Raw genomic sequence first — 17,613 nt, 5'->3', positions numbered from 1 at the left:
CATAAGTCTTGAAAGAGCCCTCGATCTCTCAGCTATTTGGCAGGTTATACTTCTGTGGAATTATAGATGAGGATGACAATGGCAAAGAAATAGGGCTTCAAAAGAGAGGAAGACTATGCCGTTTCCTTAAGTTCACGCAATGCAAAGTGTGTTTTTTAAATATTCTCAACCCCCCCCCCCCTCCTCTTACACCCACCGACGAAATCAATCCACTTTTATCTTCCTAACAGTCTCTTCTGTGCCTGGCAGCTCTTCTTGAGTCCAAGAAAATATCGTCTCGTTCTTTTCACCTGACAGGAAAAGTTTCCCCCGGAGTAAATGTTGCATGACACGGCGCGGCGACACCATGCAGGCACTTGCGTGTACACGCACACGCACGCACACACACACACACACACACACACACACGCACACACACAGTCACACAGTCACACATACACCATGATCCTTTGGTTCCTACTTATCATTCCTGCCCACTCTCTTGATCCTTTGTTTCTCTACATGTTCACACTCTGTCAAGAAATGAAAAAACGTGTGTCGTGACAGGATGACGTTTCAGTGAGAAGCAAATGGCCCCCAGTGGCTCTGAAATGATGTCCCGTCTACACGTCGATTGACACCAAAAACCTCCGCCACGTTCTCACACTGCCGCAGAAAACACGGTGCTTTTACATTGAAATCCTTCAACGTCACACTTCCCAGAGAGCAAATGGCAAAATCGGCTATAGCTAATCGGTTAATTAAACTCTTATCTTCCTTCAGAACCATTCAGATTGAAACATGAGATAGCAACAATTTAGTATTGAGCCCTAAACATCCACGCTCTGATCAATCTGAGAAATTAAGAGAAAAACGCCTCTAAAGATCACGACTCCCATACCATTGGTGAGGTCAAAATGCACAGAGCCGAGCATTGCCTACCGACAGGGAACGGTGCTTTACCGTTTTTATAGTCTGCTATGACCCGACTTGGGGATCGAACCCCCAACCATCGCAATCTCAGGGCGGACACTCTCAACGTGAGTCCACCGAGCTGGTTGACCAAGGTCAGACTGACTGCTATCAGCTTCACAGCCGATGCTGTCCCTTCAGCCCCATATCGATTTGAGTTTGTGGAGGGAACACACACAAAGTGTCTGCCATCAATCTAGTCCATCTACCAACAACGCGGTCAGTCTGAGGCCCTTGGTATCATCAAGGACGCCTCTCACCCCAACAATGGACTGTTCCTCGCCCTCTGCTCACAGGGTCGAAAGACCTCATCCACCACATCCAGGAGCAGCTTTTCCGCCTCGGTTATTATTCTGTTGAACTAAACACCTGGAAGCTGGCAGACATATTAGAGATATTATTTTCCCTCTTTATTCATCTCATCACATCCATTTAGAGTTCTCATTTCCCATGTACCCTGGTACCTAATATAATATAGTGTGTATGTTATCTATCTCTGAATAGGAATTTGCGTCTCCCGTTTAAGGTGTGCGTCTAGCCCGTGTGTATGAGCAAGACTGTCCCAGCTATGGCTACGCACCACTGAGCCTATAAGTAATAGTATTTCTCCTCCCTCTTGTGTGTATGTGTGTGTGTGTGTGTGTGTGTGTGTGTGTGTGTGTGTGTCTGTGTCTGTGTCTGTGTCTGTGTGTCTGTGCGTATGTGCAGGCCAGACAGCTGGAGTCCAGAGATGCAGAGCTGAAGAAACAGGATGCCTTCTTCAGAGAGCAGGTGGCTAGACTGGAGGAGAGGGTAAGCAACACCAACACACTTAGACAATATCTGTGGTCATAAAAATCTAATTTGAATTACTTCCTTTGAATGAAGATGTGATGCGAGATGACGTGAATCTTGATTTCATTCACCTGGTTTATTCCCATTGCTGCGCGTTCCTCCAAACACAGCTGATGTTGATTTCGGAACTACTCCGTCTTTAATCTCATTCAAGATGACATCCAGACAGTGAATTACTCGTTTTAAACGTAATCCTCACTCTAAAATATATATCTGAAAACATTATAGGTTAGAAATAAGCCACGAGCTTTGCTGCCCGTCTCTCTGTGACATGTCAACAAACAAACAATGCACGTGTCGCGCATGTAGCGGAGCTACGTCCCATAGCCTGAAGGGATGTGATGTTCTAATTGGTTCAGAAACCAATCGCCTGGCGCCAGCAGGTGAGGCAAATCTATCTATCTATCTCTATAGATATCTCTATAGATTTATCTATATGAACCTGAATGTGGCATAATATATGCAGGATAGGCTATATGCTGCATTATAATTACTTGCCATATATTGGCATAATATGTTAATATATTTAAAATAAAACCATAGCACCACCATTAGACATTTCATGTCGCGCACCACAGTTTGGGAACCACTGCTCTGAAGGGAAACGTATGCTCCATCGCCGAGAATAGCAGACTTATATAAAGCTCTTAGCTTGCATCCGTGTCGTGTTGTGAGCTTGCGGGTCGCCCTTAAATGACAACACCCCACTGGCCTGTGTGTCGCAGAGCAGCATCCTACGGACGGAGAACACGCGTCAAAGGTCAAGCGGCAGACCCTCTCGGCTGCTCTTCAAAATGGCAGCTCCATGCTGCTCCCAGCGAGGACTCTGTCCCAGGGAGGCAGCCAGGGGTCAAACGCCCCTGTTAGAAATGATGCCCGCACAGACAATACTTTCCCTATCGCACGAGGGGAGGACAGAGGGTCTCATTTTGGGTGTGTTTAATGTGACTCCCTCTCGCTGGTAAAGAATAAAAAGGGTTATTTTGTTTTCTCCGGTCCCCTGCGGATGCTTTCCCTGCGCTAGAGACAAAACGTCCCATTTCGGTGGACGTGGAGTGAGAGTTCAATGTTCCCTCCTGTCCGAGGGGAGGGGAGCCAGCTGCTTTGCATGTGCGCTGATATCGAAAGATTGCGGTGTCTGCACAATCCTACCGTCATTTATATTTAAATGAAACACCCAGGGTTTTGTCAGTGAGTTGGCATTTTGTCCAAATTGGCAGTGGTGTAAAAGTAAGTACGAAGATTAAAAAAATGGAAACACTCCAGTACAGTGAAATTACTTGAGTAAATGTACTCAAATAATTTCACTGTACTGGAGTGTTTCCATTTTTCAAATCTTAGTACTTCTTCTCCACTACATCACAGAGGCAAATGTTATGCAAATGCACGCACACACAAACACACTGCTCTCATCACTCAACTGGTCTTGTTTGTTGTACTTTAGAATAGTTTGCAGGGTTTTTTGTCACAGTTGTAGCTTCCAAACAATGTGCAGATTTGACAATCAATGAATCTACGCTGATGTATCCTGAACATTTTGTAATACAATTATGGGAGAAGGAACATGACATACTTCACTGCCTTCCAAATGTTGTGCCAAGGGGAAGTGACATCGCTGGGTGTAGGACACACTTTTTTATAAATGCACATCTTAACCCTCTAATGGCCAAGTGGCCAACCTTAATAACATCTAATTGTGCCTTAGGCCAGCTTTGGCTGACTTTTTGAATGACAATAGAATAATGTGCGATATGACCACAATGTCACGAAATATCTCATTTTAAAGCTGAACATCTCTAGTTTACACCGAAAAATTTATGTTCCTAGCATGTTCCTTCGTTTACTTATAAGCACTTTAGTACATCTTGGTTTGACTTATCACTGAAACCAAGGTCTACTAAAAAGCTTATAAGTAAACGATGGAACAAGCTATAATCATAATTATTTTTTCATTGTAAAGTAGTGACTTGGAGCTATAAAATGAGACATTTCGTGACATTGTGGTCATATCTCACATTTTTCGATTGCCATTCAAAAAGTCGCCAAATCTGGCCAATGCTGGCCAATGCCCCATTTCTTAATTCGTCATTTTAATGCAATAAGAGGGATCAGCGATCTAAATAAAATACATCAAGTTTTACTTTCGATTTCAAATTAATACCCAGAAGTGCCACCAGATGGTGGGAACGTTCCATTATTCTGATTTTGACAAATGTGTTAAATCTGGCTAAATCACTTCCTGTCAAACGAGGTAAACAAAGGAAGCTAATTTCACCCCTAGCTTATAGCTTGTCTGTCCGGATTGCTAAGCTAACATTAGCTTTGTCATAACTTAGTCAAATTAAGCTTAAAAACGGCCAGGAACATCCCAAAATATCACATTTTTTGCCGCGGATCACATAGAGACGGCGCGCGTGCACGATAGTGCACGATCGCGCAGGTTTCGGCCGGTTTTTGGTAGATTACATAAAAATAATTAAAAAAAAGTCAAACAATTGCAATATTTTGTTATAAAAAGACGTACTGACAGGGCAGTACGTCTACTACGTCAGTAACGTCATTGGCTTGGAGGGATTTGTTGATTTTTCTACGTCAATTAACATGGCAGTCTATGGGCCTGACGTAGTCTTGGCCACAAGGGGGTTAAGGGGATTATTTGCCCTTTTTTTTAAACGTTGTTGCTGTCAGACAGAAACCTCTTATCTCCCTACTCCCCCCTTTTTACCTAATTTAACGCCCTACTTGATCATACTACAGCGTCACACAAAAGCATCAAAAGTAGCAGATCTAAAAGTATTTTTTTACACAATAGTCAAGTTTCAATTTATCCCCTGAGCAAGCAGACAGGCTCTATAGAGCGTCGCAGTCCCCCTTTCATGACGACACCAGGCCCAGGAAATGAATCCCAATGCATTTTTTTCCCATAGACATTTCAAAAAGTATTTACTTAAAGACGTTTAAGCCTCGTACCAAGCCAACTCTTGTCGTGACAACTCATGACAACAAACACAATATTTTGGACCAAACAAATAATTACAAAGAAGAAAAACAACAAAAAAAGTGTTGTAACCTGCCGTTTATTTCTTCTTTCTAATTATTTGTTCGGCCCAAAAAATAGTTTTTGTTGTCATGATGTGTCACGACAAGAGTTGGCTTTGTACGAGGCTTAAATGTCTTTAAATAAATACTTTTTGAAATGTCTATGAGGAAAATGAACGGAGAATCATTTCCTGGGCCCTGGTAGGGGGCGGGACTGCGACGCTCTATTGGCTCAATGGTAGAAATGTCAGCACAGAGAAGTGCAGGAAACCAGGTTCAAGTTCAGAGTAGAAAAGAAAAGTAACACAAAGTGCAGCTTCCAGTGGAAAGTCAGCATCATCAGTCTCTGCATATATGCCAAAGGTCAATGTGCAATTTCACATCGACTGACCAGCCCACTAAGGGGAAAGAATCCTTGAGAACAGCCACGTTAACTCAATCAATTTCGCTTTAACACGCAGAGTGCTGCCGCGGATTCTTTGCCGACACAATTAATGACACCATTTTGTAATTAAAGCTTCTGCGCTTTATTGATTACGCACACACATATACGTACATGAACAATAACACAGGGTTGACGCACAGAGTCTCTGTAGACCATGAGGTCTTGCTGGGTGTGCTGTCTTGCTGTGTTTAAAAATCCTTTAGTTTATGACATTGCACCATCGATACAGCTCTCTCTCTCTCTCTCTCTCTCTCTCTCTCTCTCTCTCTCTCTCTCTCTCTCTCTCTCTATCGTTTAGCTGGGGACCACCTGGAAGTTCTGCCGTCAATCTTAGATCGTGTCATATAAGAACCGTGTTGATGATTCAAGTTTCTTTATTAGGAAAAAAGAAAAAAAAAACTTGAGATGTACTGTACCATCTCGATTTCAAGGGGGTACAGATACTGTACATGTCACAATCATTGCTATGTAAACAGTAGACAAAACAAGTCATACCAACATACATGGACAAAACACTAAACATTGCAAACCTTGAAAATATCACAGCCCTATTACAGCATACAATCCAATGATATAACACATTTTTTAAACACTACATTCGATTCAGTGAGCGCAAAAAGTAATACGAATAAAAATTATGAAATAAATTCTCCCATCAAAGCTGCTATTTTCATTAAACATTAGCCTATTATCCCTATATACAAACATCATCACTCATCGCTCTACTTGGCTCCTGCTTGATTGATGCATTCAGCAGTCGCAATGATTTTCCCTGAGCATTGTTTTGTTTTTTAAAGAGTCAATAAAGCTCGCAAATGTGCCCAAGTCGCTGAGGCGGAGCGGCGGGACCACACACTCGTGTCTTATTGAGTGACGCTGGTCCTGTGGTCAGTAATTGAAAACGCACTGGTCTGTACAGACGCGAGTAGCGGAGGGGAGAACAGTCCATTTGCTGACGCCAGTGTGACCGAACGCTCGATGGAATCATCAACGGATCGTTACAAAAGGCAAAACAAAACGAGGCATATGTGACCGTTTTATTTTTTTACTTAAGTTGTTGTTGAGCTCAGACTTGGACAAAGAACGAAAGGTTCGTGAAACACGATGAACGAACAAAAACCAAGACAAGTGTCCTTGGTCCTGGCCTGGGACAAGTGTCCTTGGTCCTGGCCTGGGACAGTGTCCTTGGTCCTGGCCTGGGACAGTGTCCTTGGTCCTGGCCTGGGACAGTGTCCTTGGTCCTGGCCTGGGACAGTGTCCTTGGTCCTGGCCTGGGACAGTGTCCTTGGTCCTGGCCTGGGACAGTGTCCTTGGTCCTGGCCTGGGACAAGTGTCCTTGGTCCTGGCCTGGGACAGTGTCCTTGGTCCTGGCCTGGGACAAGTGTCCTTGGTCCTGGCCTGGGACAGTGTCCTTGGTCCTGGCCTGGGACAGTGTCCTTGGTCCTGGCCTGGGACAGTGTCCTTGGTCCTGGCCTGGGACAAGTGTCCTTGGTCCTGGCCTGGGACAAGTGGCTCAGTAATTATAGCAGCCTGGTTGCCGGTTGGTTCCGCAGCTCAAGGGTTCCCAAGCTTTTCAGGCTGCGACGCCCTAAAATATTCCCATTTGAACCGGGGACCCTCCTCCACCCTGACAAAAGATCTGCAAGCTCGAAACGCGGCAACGAAGCTTGTTGATCTTATTTTGCCATTTTTTAAATTTGAATCCTTGAAAGTAACAGTTTTGGACATATGAGGTTTCCACCCCGACAGACGATATAGAGATCCGGTTTACCAGATCCCATCGGTGTGCCAAAATGTGTGCATGCCGTGTATATTGTATACAGGTACAGTATGGGCATATGCTGATGACATCAGGGATCTCCACATATGGCACATAACGGAGACAAGGGCAGACATACTATCCATATGTGGTCTTAATAGAGGCAGACAGAGAGACGGTTACAATAAGCACTCTGACAATGGTTACAGCAGGTATTGCATTACTGGCTGGAGCACTCATTTCCAGCTTGCATTGTTCCAGACATTACATGCGGTTCCCAGAGTGAACCGGCCTCGTAAACCAATCCGAGGACCACCACAGAAGGCAAACGGCAGGCATAACACAGTCATTTCTATTTAATTGAAATTCTTAATTAATATTTGACATTAATGTGGTCCTAAAAGCCGAATTTATAGCCTACTTAGTTGCGTGACACCGGCATGCGATGAACTATATTGAGCCTATAACGGTCATTTCTTTATTTAAAGCCTCTTTCCCCCACACTATATTGCTGCGTTCAGACTGGCAGCCACAGAGCTGCAGACTACCATTCATTTTGAACAGAAAGCCAGTAAAATGAAGATGCCTTTCTACACCCAGCATTTGTCCAAAGAATTGCTGCTCTACAAGCTCAAAACACGTTTTCTTTTCACCATTTGTTCCAAACTGTTCCAAACCAGCAGATGTACAAATTCACAGCGTGGCACAAAGTGATGCGCTGTGAGCTTGTAGATCTGCTATTTCTGAGAACCACTGTTCTAAATCCTATGCCACATACAGTACAGTATCTAAAAATCTAAAATGACTTTTTGAACGGGTTGAGCTGGTCAGCAGTGGCCTCATTCATTACAGATGTTCTGTAGCAGTGTTGATTTCGACAGCAAATTTAGAGTTTAGTTTTAGTCTCTTGAATAGGTTTAATTTAGTTTTAGTCTCATTTTAGTCACCTGGAATGTTTTAGCGTTAGTCTAGATTTAGTAGACTAAAATGATGCCGTCATAATGACTGAGTTTACAGTGACGCGTTGTGAGCTATTTTCAGCATGCAACCAAGTGTAAAATGACTTACTGTATTCTGGATCTCTTGTGCACTAGTCCCTTCCTAGCATTTTAGTCTAGTTTTTATTTGTTGACCAAATTGTCAATATATTTAGTCTCAGTTTTAATCATAGCTTAGTTTTCATTTGTTTTCCATTTAGTTTTCGCCACTGAAATAAAGGTAGCCGATTTTGTTGTCATAGTCATAGTAGACGAATTCAACACTGTCCCTTAGGTCCTACATGCAGCGCTGTACAGTATGGTACAGTACGGTACGGTAGACCGGTCAGCAGCGTGACCATCACACTAGCACTAACACACACATTATTGACCAAAAGGAAGTGGCCATCCATCAAACAATGCTGCTCTGTGGTCAATATCCCTTAGACCTCGCTGTCAACAAATCACCTTCACACCTCAGAGAGAGAGAGAGAGAGAGAGAAGAGAGAGAGATGGGGAATGAGCAGAGCAGGAGGGAAATGCAGAGGCGTGGGAAAAGACAGGGATAAATGGATAGAGAGTGCAGGGTGAGGAGAGGAGAGGGGGATTAAAGGTGAGAAAGGCAGGCAAAGTCAAAGCAAGCGCGCTGGAGAGGAAAAGACACCGATGGAAGGCAGAGATGAGAGCAGAGGAGTGGAGGGGAGCCACGCTGATAAAGCCTGATAAAAGCAACCCCGGCATATACTGAGGAATGATAATGGAGAGAGAAAGAGGGCGAGAGAGAGAACCAAATAAATGACAGGGAGCGATGAAAATGAATGTCTGCGGCCGGTCGCGTTCTCCATCGATTTATGGGGCCGCGGCTTTACATGATAAATGCATTGGATTTCCAAAGCACTGCTGTCCTCATAACTCACATGCACACACACTCACACACTCACACTCACACACACACACGCTCGCTCGCACACACACACACACACACACAGTCATACACACCAGTCTGATTTGCAAACGACTCAATCATGGGATTTGTGGTTGATTGAATTTCTGGACTAATTGAACAAAATTAAATAAAGAATACATGCACTAATATGAACAACACCACACGTTGTAACCACCGTGACCAGTAGCAGGGAAAAACGATAGCCAGGAGATATCGACCCTCTCGTCGTGCGTGCGTGCGAGAGATCTGCAGGGTGTGCATGATGTTTGAACTTCTCTCTCTCTCTCTCTCTATGTGTGTCTCTCTCTCTCTGCCGCGGCCCAAGTGCTTGGAAGTCACCAAGGAGTGACTCAATTGTAGGAGTTGTAGTAGGCATTACAATTAGTTTGACTCGGTTCCACAAATACATTTTGTGAAAGATAGCCAATTGAGAGTTGGTTCATGACTTTTAATGTAGTGACGGTCTTATTTTTAGACGTATTAAAAAGGTCTTAAATTGTCACTTTAGAATCATGCAGATATACACTTACGCAGTATGTCGGATTGTTTAATGTTGAATGAGAAGACAATGTGGCAAATCATCTGGGTACCCCACCCAAAACTCATGTGGGGACCCCCCCTGGGGGTCTCTATTCTGGGAACCACTGCACCAGCCCCCCCCCCCCCCCCCTCTCTCTCTCTCCTCTCCCTGTCTTCTTGCCCCAGGCCCTCTCACAGCATCGTTCACACATACACAATGAGGGTTAGGAGAGAAAACTAAAAAGAAATACAGAGAGAGAGAGAGAGAGAGACACAGAGAGAGAGAGAGAGAATAAAAGTGTGATATATATTACATGTCTGTTCCAATCCAACATGGTCGTCCATCAAAGGGGCTCCTCCAATGACAGCCCATCACCCGACAGCCTAGCCCGCTGCTTTCTGACGCTCATTGGACCCCAGCCGCCAAATAGCCCCCAGAAAACAATATCTATATATTTATTACGTTTTCACTCAATACCTGCCCTGCTGTAAAACAATCTCATATTTAACAATCTTATACTTGCCAATGCTCTTTCTCCCTCCCTCCCTCCCTCTCTCTCTCTCTCTCCCTCTCTCTCTCTCTCCCCATCCATCCTGTCCTTACTTGGCTGTCATTCTCCATTTCTCTATTCCAGCGTATTTAATTTTTAATTTTTTTCCACCCCCTTCTTTATTATGTCTCTTGACGTCGTGTATCGATTAAATTGGATTTCTCCGTTCAGCCAGCTAGCCTGCTGCGGCAATTGTCATCTCACCATCAAAGAAAAAGTTTCACAGCTTTATGAAAGACCCATGAGGCGCTGATCATAAAACAAAAGCATACTATTTGGTTCCTCTGACTGTCTGTCTATCTACATTTCTCGTTCTGTCTTCATCCGTCTGCATCTCAATCTGTCAATACTCCCTCTCTAGTCTGTTCTAGCTCTCCTCTCAGTCTCTCTCTCTCTCACACACTTAATTACTCCAAAAATAGCAGACCTACAAGCTCACAAGTGAGCTTGTAGGTTGGCTATTTCCGATGGCGCTACAAAGCTTTTCTCTTTACCCGCTCGCCGCCTCGCATGCGACGATCAATGGCCGCCTTTCCGAGTGTGTTTTAGAAGCTGTGACAAGCACTCTAGCGGCGAAGACGTGCTCGAGAGTGGCAGGCAGCGGCGTTGAATTGTTATGAGACGAGAGGGAAGAGCCTACATGCATTGCCGCCAGGCGGGGAGCACATGGTGACTTCCACAGTGACAAACGACAGAGCGGCACACACTCATCCAACATCACACGCTCCCTCCAAGACACACTTCTCCTTTTGAGGAGCGAGATGATTTGCTTAACGTGCAACATTGGTTTCTCACTCGGAGCTGTAAACAGACCAAAATAAGTGTATACAGGATATCTGCACATTTCTCAAGTGACTTTTTAAGTGAAATTAAAGACTTTTTTTAAGACCTTTTTTAACACCGCAAATTTTAAATTTCATTAAATAAATCCAATACTGCGTCAAAAGCAATCGACTGCGAGGTGTTGTGAGGTTGTAGATGGGCATTTCTAGCAAAGTGTCGAGGGTTTAAGAGGTCAAGATGTCATGAAAATTAGCATGAATCCAACATACACTGATAACAGTGCTATAGTCTATACAGTATGAAGACCAGTAAGACGCCTTAATAATTAATAATCATAATAATTATAGGCGACGAGCGACCGCAGGGCTGAGACACTCTACCGCAATAGTGTCACTTCATTATGTCAGCACTGTCATAGAAGTTTCATTTTAAATTGTCTCATATAAGCATTGTGGTCCAAAAATAAATAAACTGTCTCAGTGATATTGTCATAATTCGACGGCAGTAACATTAGTTGATTCTTTATTACCGTATATCCATATGAACAATATTGTTGTAACTAAAAGATTCGACGAGTTAGCTATACTTTATATACAGAGATTTAGAAGGAATTAGCAAAATCGTATATTTCCTGCTGTTTCTGCAGAGCTGAGAAGCTCACACTTTCGTGTGTGTGTGTGTGTGTAGCATTACATGGTGAGCGTTACTGCACGTTTTCATAGTAAAAACGTTTGTTTGATAGCAACAATGCTATCATTGACCTAGAAAAAAAATCACACCTGTGTGAAGTGAGCGGTGGAACTATATTGTAATCGTTATACTGTACTGAACTCCTGTACTCGTACTGAAAAAGACTGGTGTTACACTAAAAACTCAGCTTCCTATCGTGTGAAGCTCAACAGGGCCACTTTCTTGCCTGTTGCTACCATTCACAGCTGAATGTGCACCATTCACCGCTGTACCCGTGCCTTTAGAGAGAGGAGCCTCCTGTTGCCAGAGCTCAGCCGCTGTGATGCGTGGGTCATTATCACACACGGGTTGAAGCAACAGGAAAGCCTCTCGTGCTCTCTGCACGCCCTCGCCATAATTTAATTAGCACACGTTTATCAGCGGCAGATAAGGCCTCAACAGGAGTTGAGCTGTCGCCCTCTCTTTCACTCACTTTACCACACACACACACACACATACACACACATTTTTTATTCTCATGACTTGATATACTGTGTACAGGCTCGCTACATTATGTGTTATTATGTAAGTACAGGTATATAAAGCAAACACACTTGGAATGTGACTGAGGTCATATTCACACCAGAAAGCTTCACTGCGATTAAAACGAATCCTGCTCCGTATTGTCGGAAAGTGCACTCAGTTTGGCAGTTGTGAAACCTCATTGTGAATCCTAATCAAAGAACCGCATTCTACAATGCAAAAACAAAACGGGGGTTTTGCTTCGCTTCCAATCGCACTTGATTTTGATTTGGTGCAGGTGTGAATGCAATCCGCACTAAATAAAGTAAATGAAGGAGACTATGTGGCGGATGAATGAAGAGGAAACAGAGTTGGAGACGGCGAAGGCATATTTTACGCGGTGCAAAGATGTCCCGTTACCGTGGATAGATGTGGTCGAATGAGGAGACTGAAGCCCTCATCGAAGTCACAAGTACATTAATCAATTGCTTATAAGGAAACACATAAAAACACTGCAGTGTAGCCGTCAGAATATTCTGTCTGTCTGTGCGTAAACATGGAGTGCTGTTACTGTCACTGTGTGGGGAGTAGCCTAGGGACTTTCTTCATCTCGATAAACTTGTAAACGTTGAAGGTCGGATTCATGTTGCACTGCTGTCTGCGCTCAGTGTACTCAGCGCTGTGCCTCATGCCCAAAAGAACAGTGCGTGCACAGAGAGAGAGAGGTCCACTGGTCCAGTACCCGACGGCCCGACGACACACTGCATGCATAATGCACGTTACCCTAATTTTACGTGACGTCCGAACTATTACTTTAAGAGTATAATTTTAGCACCATAGATTTCACTGTGTAGTTTATGAATTGAACACACTGATAAAGGTCCCTGCTGCATTTCCAATTGCTGCGGATGACAGCGCGGTGTGAAGGCAAACACAGCAAATTAAATATGCAAAATTGATGCGACTTCTCCGCATTGCATCGACTCTACCGAAGTACAGGTGTGAATATGACCATAGTGAAAGTCTAACTCATGCACATTTTGTAGTGTGGTAGGTTTGCGCCACCTCGTTTTTCATATTCCACCCTGATGATTGGCGAATTCCGAACATTTTCTGGCCCACAATAACCTAGACCTGTGCTCCGAGGAGTGCTCTCAGGGGCAGGACACGTGGGACTTTTTTTTAAAAAACATATAAAGTTCAAAATAGCCAATCTACATCGACACGTTGTATGCTTGTAGATTGGCAATTTTAACTATTCAAAAACTAGTAAAAAAAAAGGCAAAGTCATTTAGGTATTAGGCTTACCTGCCTTTGTGATCTAGCACTGGTAGATCACAATCTACCTTCTGGGCACCGCTGCCCTATAGGAATATGTTAAAGAGCAACGTTAAGGAATCGGGAACCGTTAAGAGGGAGTCGTTAAAATCCGGATCCCAACCCTAAATGCTGCAGTGTTGTAATGGTGTTACCATATAGGCGCATACGTTACCATATAGGTGCATGCAGTGTTGTAATGGCTGCCATGGTAAGGGGTTTCTTCCACATTCGTCGCCCTCCTGCCCGGCAACAGATAAGAGAAGCGAAGCCATTAAGCGCTGTGTTTTATTTGTTTTCCACTCATTAAAAACCAGGGGTGTTTTCTAGTCTGAATTGAGGCCTGCGTGTCTGTGTTGAGAACGTTATCTTCTCCATATCGCTGGAGTGCATTAGCAATAATGACTTCATTTGTCTGTGACACCCCACCCCCCGTCCCCCCCGCTGGCTTTCTTTTTTGCCTCCGGATGAGCTAAAAAAGCCACAAGGCAACTAGAACAAGGGGAGAAACAAAGGGGGACACTTGTGTGCGCTATTTTAATTTAAATTCAGAAGTAGAACCTACTATAGATTGTTTTGTACTTTGTTCCAGGGACCCCCATAAAACACGAGGTCCCATTGTTCTGAATTGAGAGAACAGTTAGTCCAGCTAGTGAGAAATCGCTGATTTTGAAGAAATGTTTGTCCATCGAATGTTAATCAAGGTGGATGTTTTTATTTTTATTTTTTAATGCGTAACTGCGTTGAGTATAATCGTTGCTGGCGAGTAGAAACCTTTTGGGCGATATCCTTGGAGCAGATGCTGTGGCATCACAGCTAGAAGGTCCCGGGTTCGATTCCCGCATGGGGACGCTGGGGGTGTGTTCTGTCCTGGGCGCCCATACCCTAGGTGCAGTTTGCAAGGGCCCTGTGTCCCCTATGAGGGTATAGGTAGTAGGTACCCTCACATGCAGTAGTCCTGGTCAGCCAGGGGGAGGCTTCTTATCACCCCTTTTAGGTGATAAGAAGCGGCCTGCTCACTCCTCATGCATTGAAAGAAGCATGAGCTTCAGTTTGGGGCTCTCCCCAGGTTGGCAGAGGGAGTGTAGCCCCCAGGAAAAATGGAAGTGGAATAAATAAATATGAACTACATTGGATTCATTGGAACATTTCTTTTTCCATTTCCTGAACAAGGTTTCCACAACCATATATCTATTATAACAAGTGTAAAGTTGTCACGTGCGCAAAAGATGTGGCCATCAGCCAATGAAAAGATGTGGCCATCAGCCAATGAAAAGATGTGGCCATCAGCCAATGAAAAGATGTGGCCACAAGCCAATGAAAACACAACCAAAGCCAACATGTGCGCTCCCGTCACTAGCTCTCAGCCCCTCCCCCTCTGCCTCTCATCTCCCTCTCCAAGTCCGCACTCCGCAGGAGAAGAGAAACGTGGAAGGAGAGGAATTGTCGCCTCACGATTTTGCTTATTCCTTCTAAATCAATGTATATAAAATATAGCTTAATCAGCGAATCTCTTAGTTACATCAACATTGTTCTTCGACAATAGTTGTTTTTTGCCTAAGTATTACGATTACACTGTTCGCATTGACTATTTCGCTACTGCCGAGTACTTTTGATTGCACACACACACACACGCACATGCACAACACTACCCCGTCCCCGTGTCCCCCACACACACACACACACACAAAAACAGCGGAGCGCCGAGAAAACGTGGCAGCAGACTCGCTGATCTAATGGGTAACAGACTCAGTGACTGTATTCGCGGACAGTGGACTCCCACGCATACTACCGCGGACCCCCTCCGCCCCACGCCGAAGATCACACACGGCAAGAGTTCACCAACATGCGATCCAGACCCGATACATATAGGCAGCGGCTACATCATTTGTTTTTTATTCCAATTCATTTTGACGTGCAGTGTCTCTCTCTCTCTCTCTCTCTCTCTCGGCACGACACCTTAGAGTATATACTCTAAGCATGACACACACACACAGGAATTGGGCTAATATAGGCTACCAACACAGGACGTTATAATCTTGAGTTTCATTAAATAACTGTCTTTCTCCGCACGCTCGCACACAACATTATTCTTTATTCAAGTGAAATGCTAACGCCAATATTTGGCTAATATAGGCTACCAATATGTGGGTAGCCTACAGGGATTTACCGACGGAATGAATATATATATATATATATATATATATATATATATATATATATATATAATCATCTATACCAGGGGTGCCCACACTTTTTTTTACTTGAGAGCTACTTTCAAAACGACCAGCTCAACATACCCACCAAATAAAACTATCATCCCATTGCTGAAAATAGTTACAAAATGTAACTGAGGGGCCTTTCATAGGCTACATATAAGACAGACGCACATGGAATGGGAAATAAAGGGGGAAAATGGAAATGGTAGGGTTTTATTTTTGTTGGTATTTCACTTTGCTACTGATGATTGTAAGCAACAACAAGTATTGCATTGTGTGTTTGAGCTGACAGGCCCTTTTTGATGTCAATCAATCAAGTCATCTCAGGTCATCTAAAGCGGCAGATGCAAAAATCGTTTTTTATATTAAAATTATATATATCTTTAGGGGCATGTCATGTGGTCTACCTGCAAAGCCTTTGTGATCTACTGGTAGATCGTGATCTACCTTTTGGGCACCGCTTAAAGGAGAATTCCATACTAAAAGGCTTTCTTACCTTTCTTTGTAGTTGTTACGTCCCCATCAAAGAGGTCCAGGTGTTATTTTGTGCAAAAGCTCCTTATTGGCTATTTCCCCTACCATAAGCCCTTAATGAATTGCATTGAATTGAATGGGATGTATGGGGTGTTGTGCTAATTTGCTTATTTCCATCGAAATAAGTAGTAAAGTGTGCCGCTTGGGTTATTATTTACATTATGAAGAGAGGATATATACAAAAAATATATAATTTTGAGCGATGGAAATAAGCGAATTAGCACAACACCCCATACATCCCATTCAATTCAATGCAATTAATTTAGGGCTTATGGTAGGGGAAATAACCAATAAGGAGCTTTTGCACAAAATAACACCTGGACCTCTTTGATGGGGACGTAACAACTACAAAGAAAGGTAAGAAAGCCTTTTAGTATGGAATTCTCCTTTAATGTCAGATCAGGGGTTTTGTCGGCGAGCGCCAAAAATGCTCCCCGACAGCATAATCGGAGCAAATACCGGGCAGTGTGTACGAGCCATAACGTGTTGACTACACTACACTACACTAATAAGGACACATAATAATAACTAATAACCCATCCGTTACTACATGTGGAGTCAACTCCCGCAATTACCTTCTTCCCATAGTGTGCTGCAACGTAACTAGTATATATATATATATATTATTTTTTTTGTTATGTTTTTGTTCATATTTTTATTTATTTATTGCCAAACTGAGGGCAGCTCTCTTACTCTCATTTGGACTAACAGACAGCTCTGAATTCGTTCAGGGAGTTGCAGGAAATTGCGATTTGAGGCCCACTCTGTAATCACACACAACAACCCCACAAATAAAATTGGTAATCTAGATCATGTGTGTGTGTGTGTGTGTATGTGTGCGCGCATGTGTGCAAGCACATTTACTGTAGGGTGGGAGTGATTGTGATTGTGTATGTGTGTCCGTTAACATTTTCAGCAGGATCGGTTGTTGTGTGCGGGCACGTGCCTGCTCTTTGTGTGTGTGTGTGTGTGTGTGTGTGTGTGTGTGTGTGTGTGTGTGTGTGTGTGTGTGTGTGTGTGTGTGTGTGTGTGTGTGTGTGTGTGTGAGCGAGCGAGCGAGAGAGAGAGAGAGAGTGTGTGCAATCACTGTCATGCATGGCCTTTGTGCCCCTGTTTGGATTAGAGCACTGATTAGTGCCACCTCTGCCATTTAAACAGGTATTATTAGCTCACACTTAGTATTCCAAGCGAAGACTTAAACTCTCTCTCTCTCTCTGTCAATGTCCACACACCAGAAACAGTCCTGTCATTATCTTATCTGTAAATAATCTTTTTCTTTCTGCCTTCATAAGTTTCTTTGTCTGTTTTTAGAATAGTAACCACTCGATCCGAGACGCCAGTCGCAAACGTGTGCGTGCATGTTTTTAAATATATTTTCTGGGATTTGATGCCTTTATGTAAGAGCACACTGAGACACACACTAAGTCTCACTGTGGTCTTTGGCTCGGGAATCAAAATCTCCACTTTATTTGGATGGTCCAGTGGAGAGTGACAGGAGACACTCTGACACAGAGTGGCACGCAGCAAAGGTTGTTGGGCTCAGGAATG

At 43.7% G+C, this 17,613-nt stretch overlaps 1 protein-coding gene across 7 annotated transcripts in view; it reads left to right on the top strand.

The window, feature by feature from the left end:
* The window catches only part of chchd3a (coiled-coil-helix-coiled-coil-helix domain containing 3a), a 138,245-nt gene that overhangs the window by 90,490 nt on the left and 30,142 nt on the right, over positions 1-17,613 (top strand). For all 7 annotated transcript variants that reach the window (XM_083758252.1, XM_083758250.1, XM_083758251.1 and 4 more), the window contains one exon: positions 1,660-1,743. In XM_083758252.1, the coding sequence (XP_083614378.1) occupies positions 1,660-1,743 (84 nt within the window). The remainder of the gene's footprint in view (positions 1-1,659; positions 1,744-17,613) is intronic.

The sequence above is a fragment of the Protomyctophum parallelum genome (assembly GCF_964188405.1).
Source record: "Protomyctophum parallelum genome assembly, chromosome: 22".
Taxonomy (NCBI): Eukaryota; Metazoa; Chordata; class Actinopteri; order Myctophiformes; family Myctophidae; genus Protomyctophum; species Protomyctophum parallelum.
This window is presented reverse-complemented; position numbering and strand designations above follow the sequence as displayed.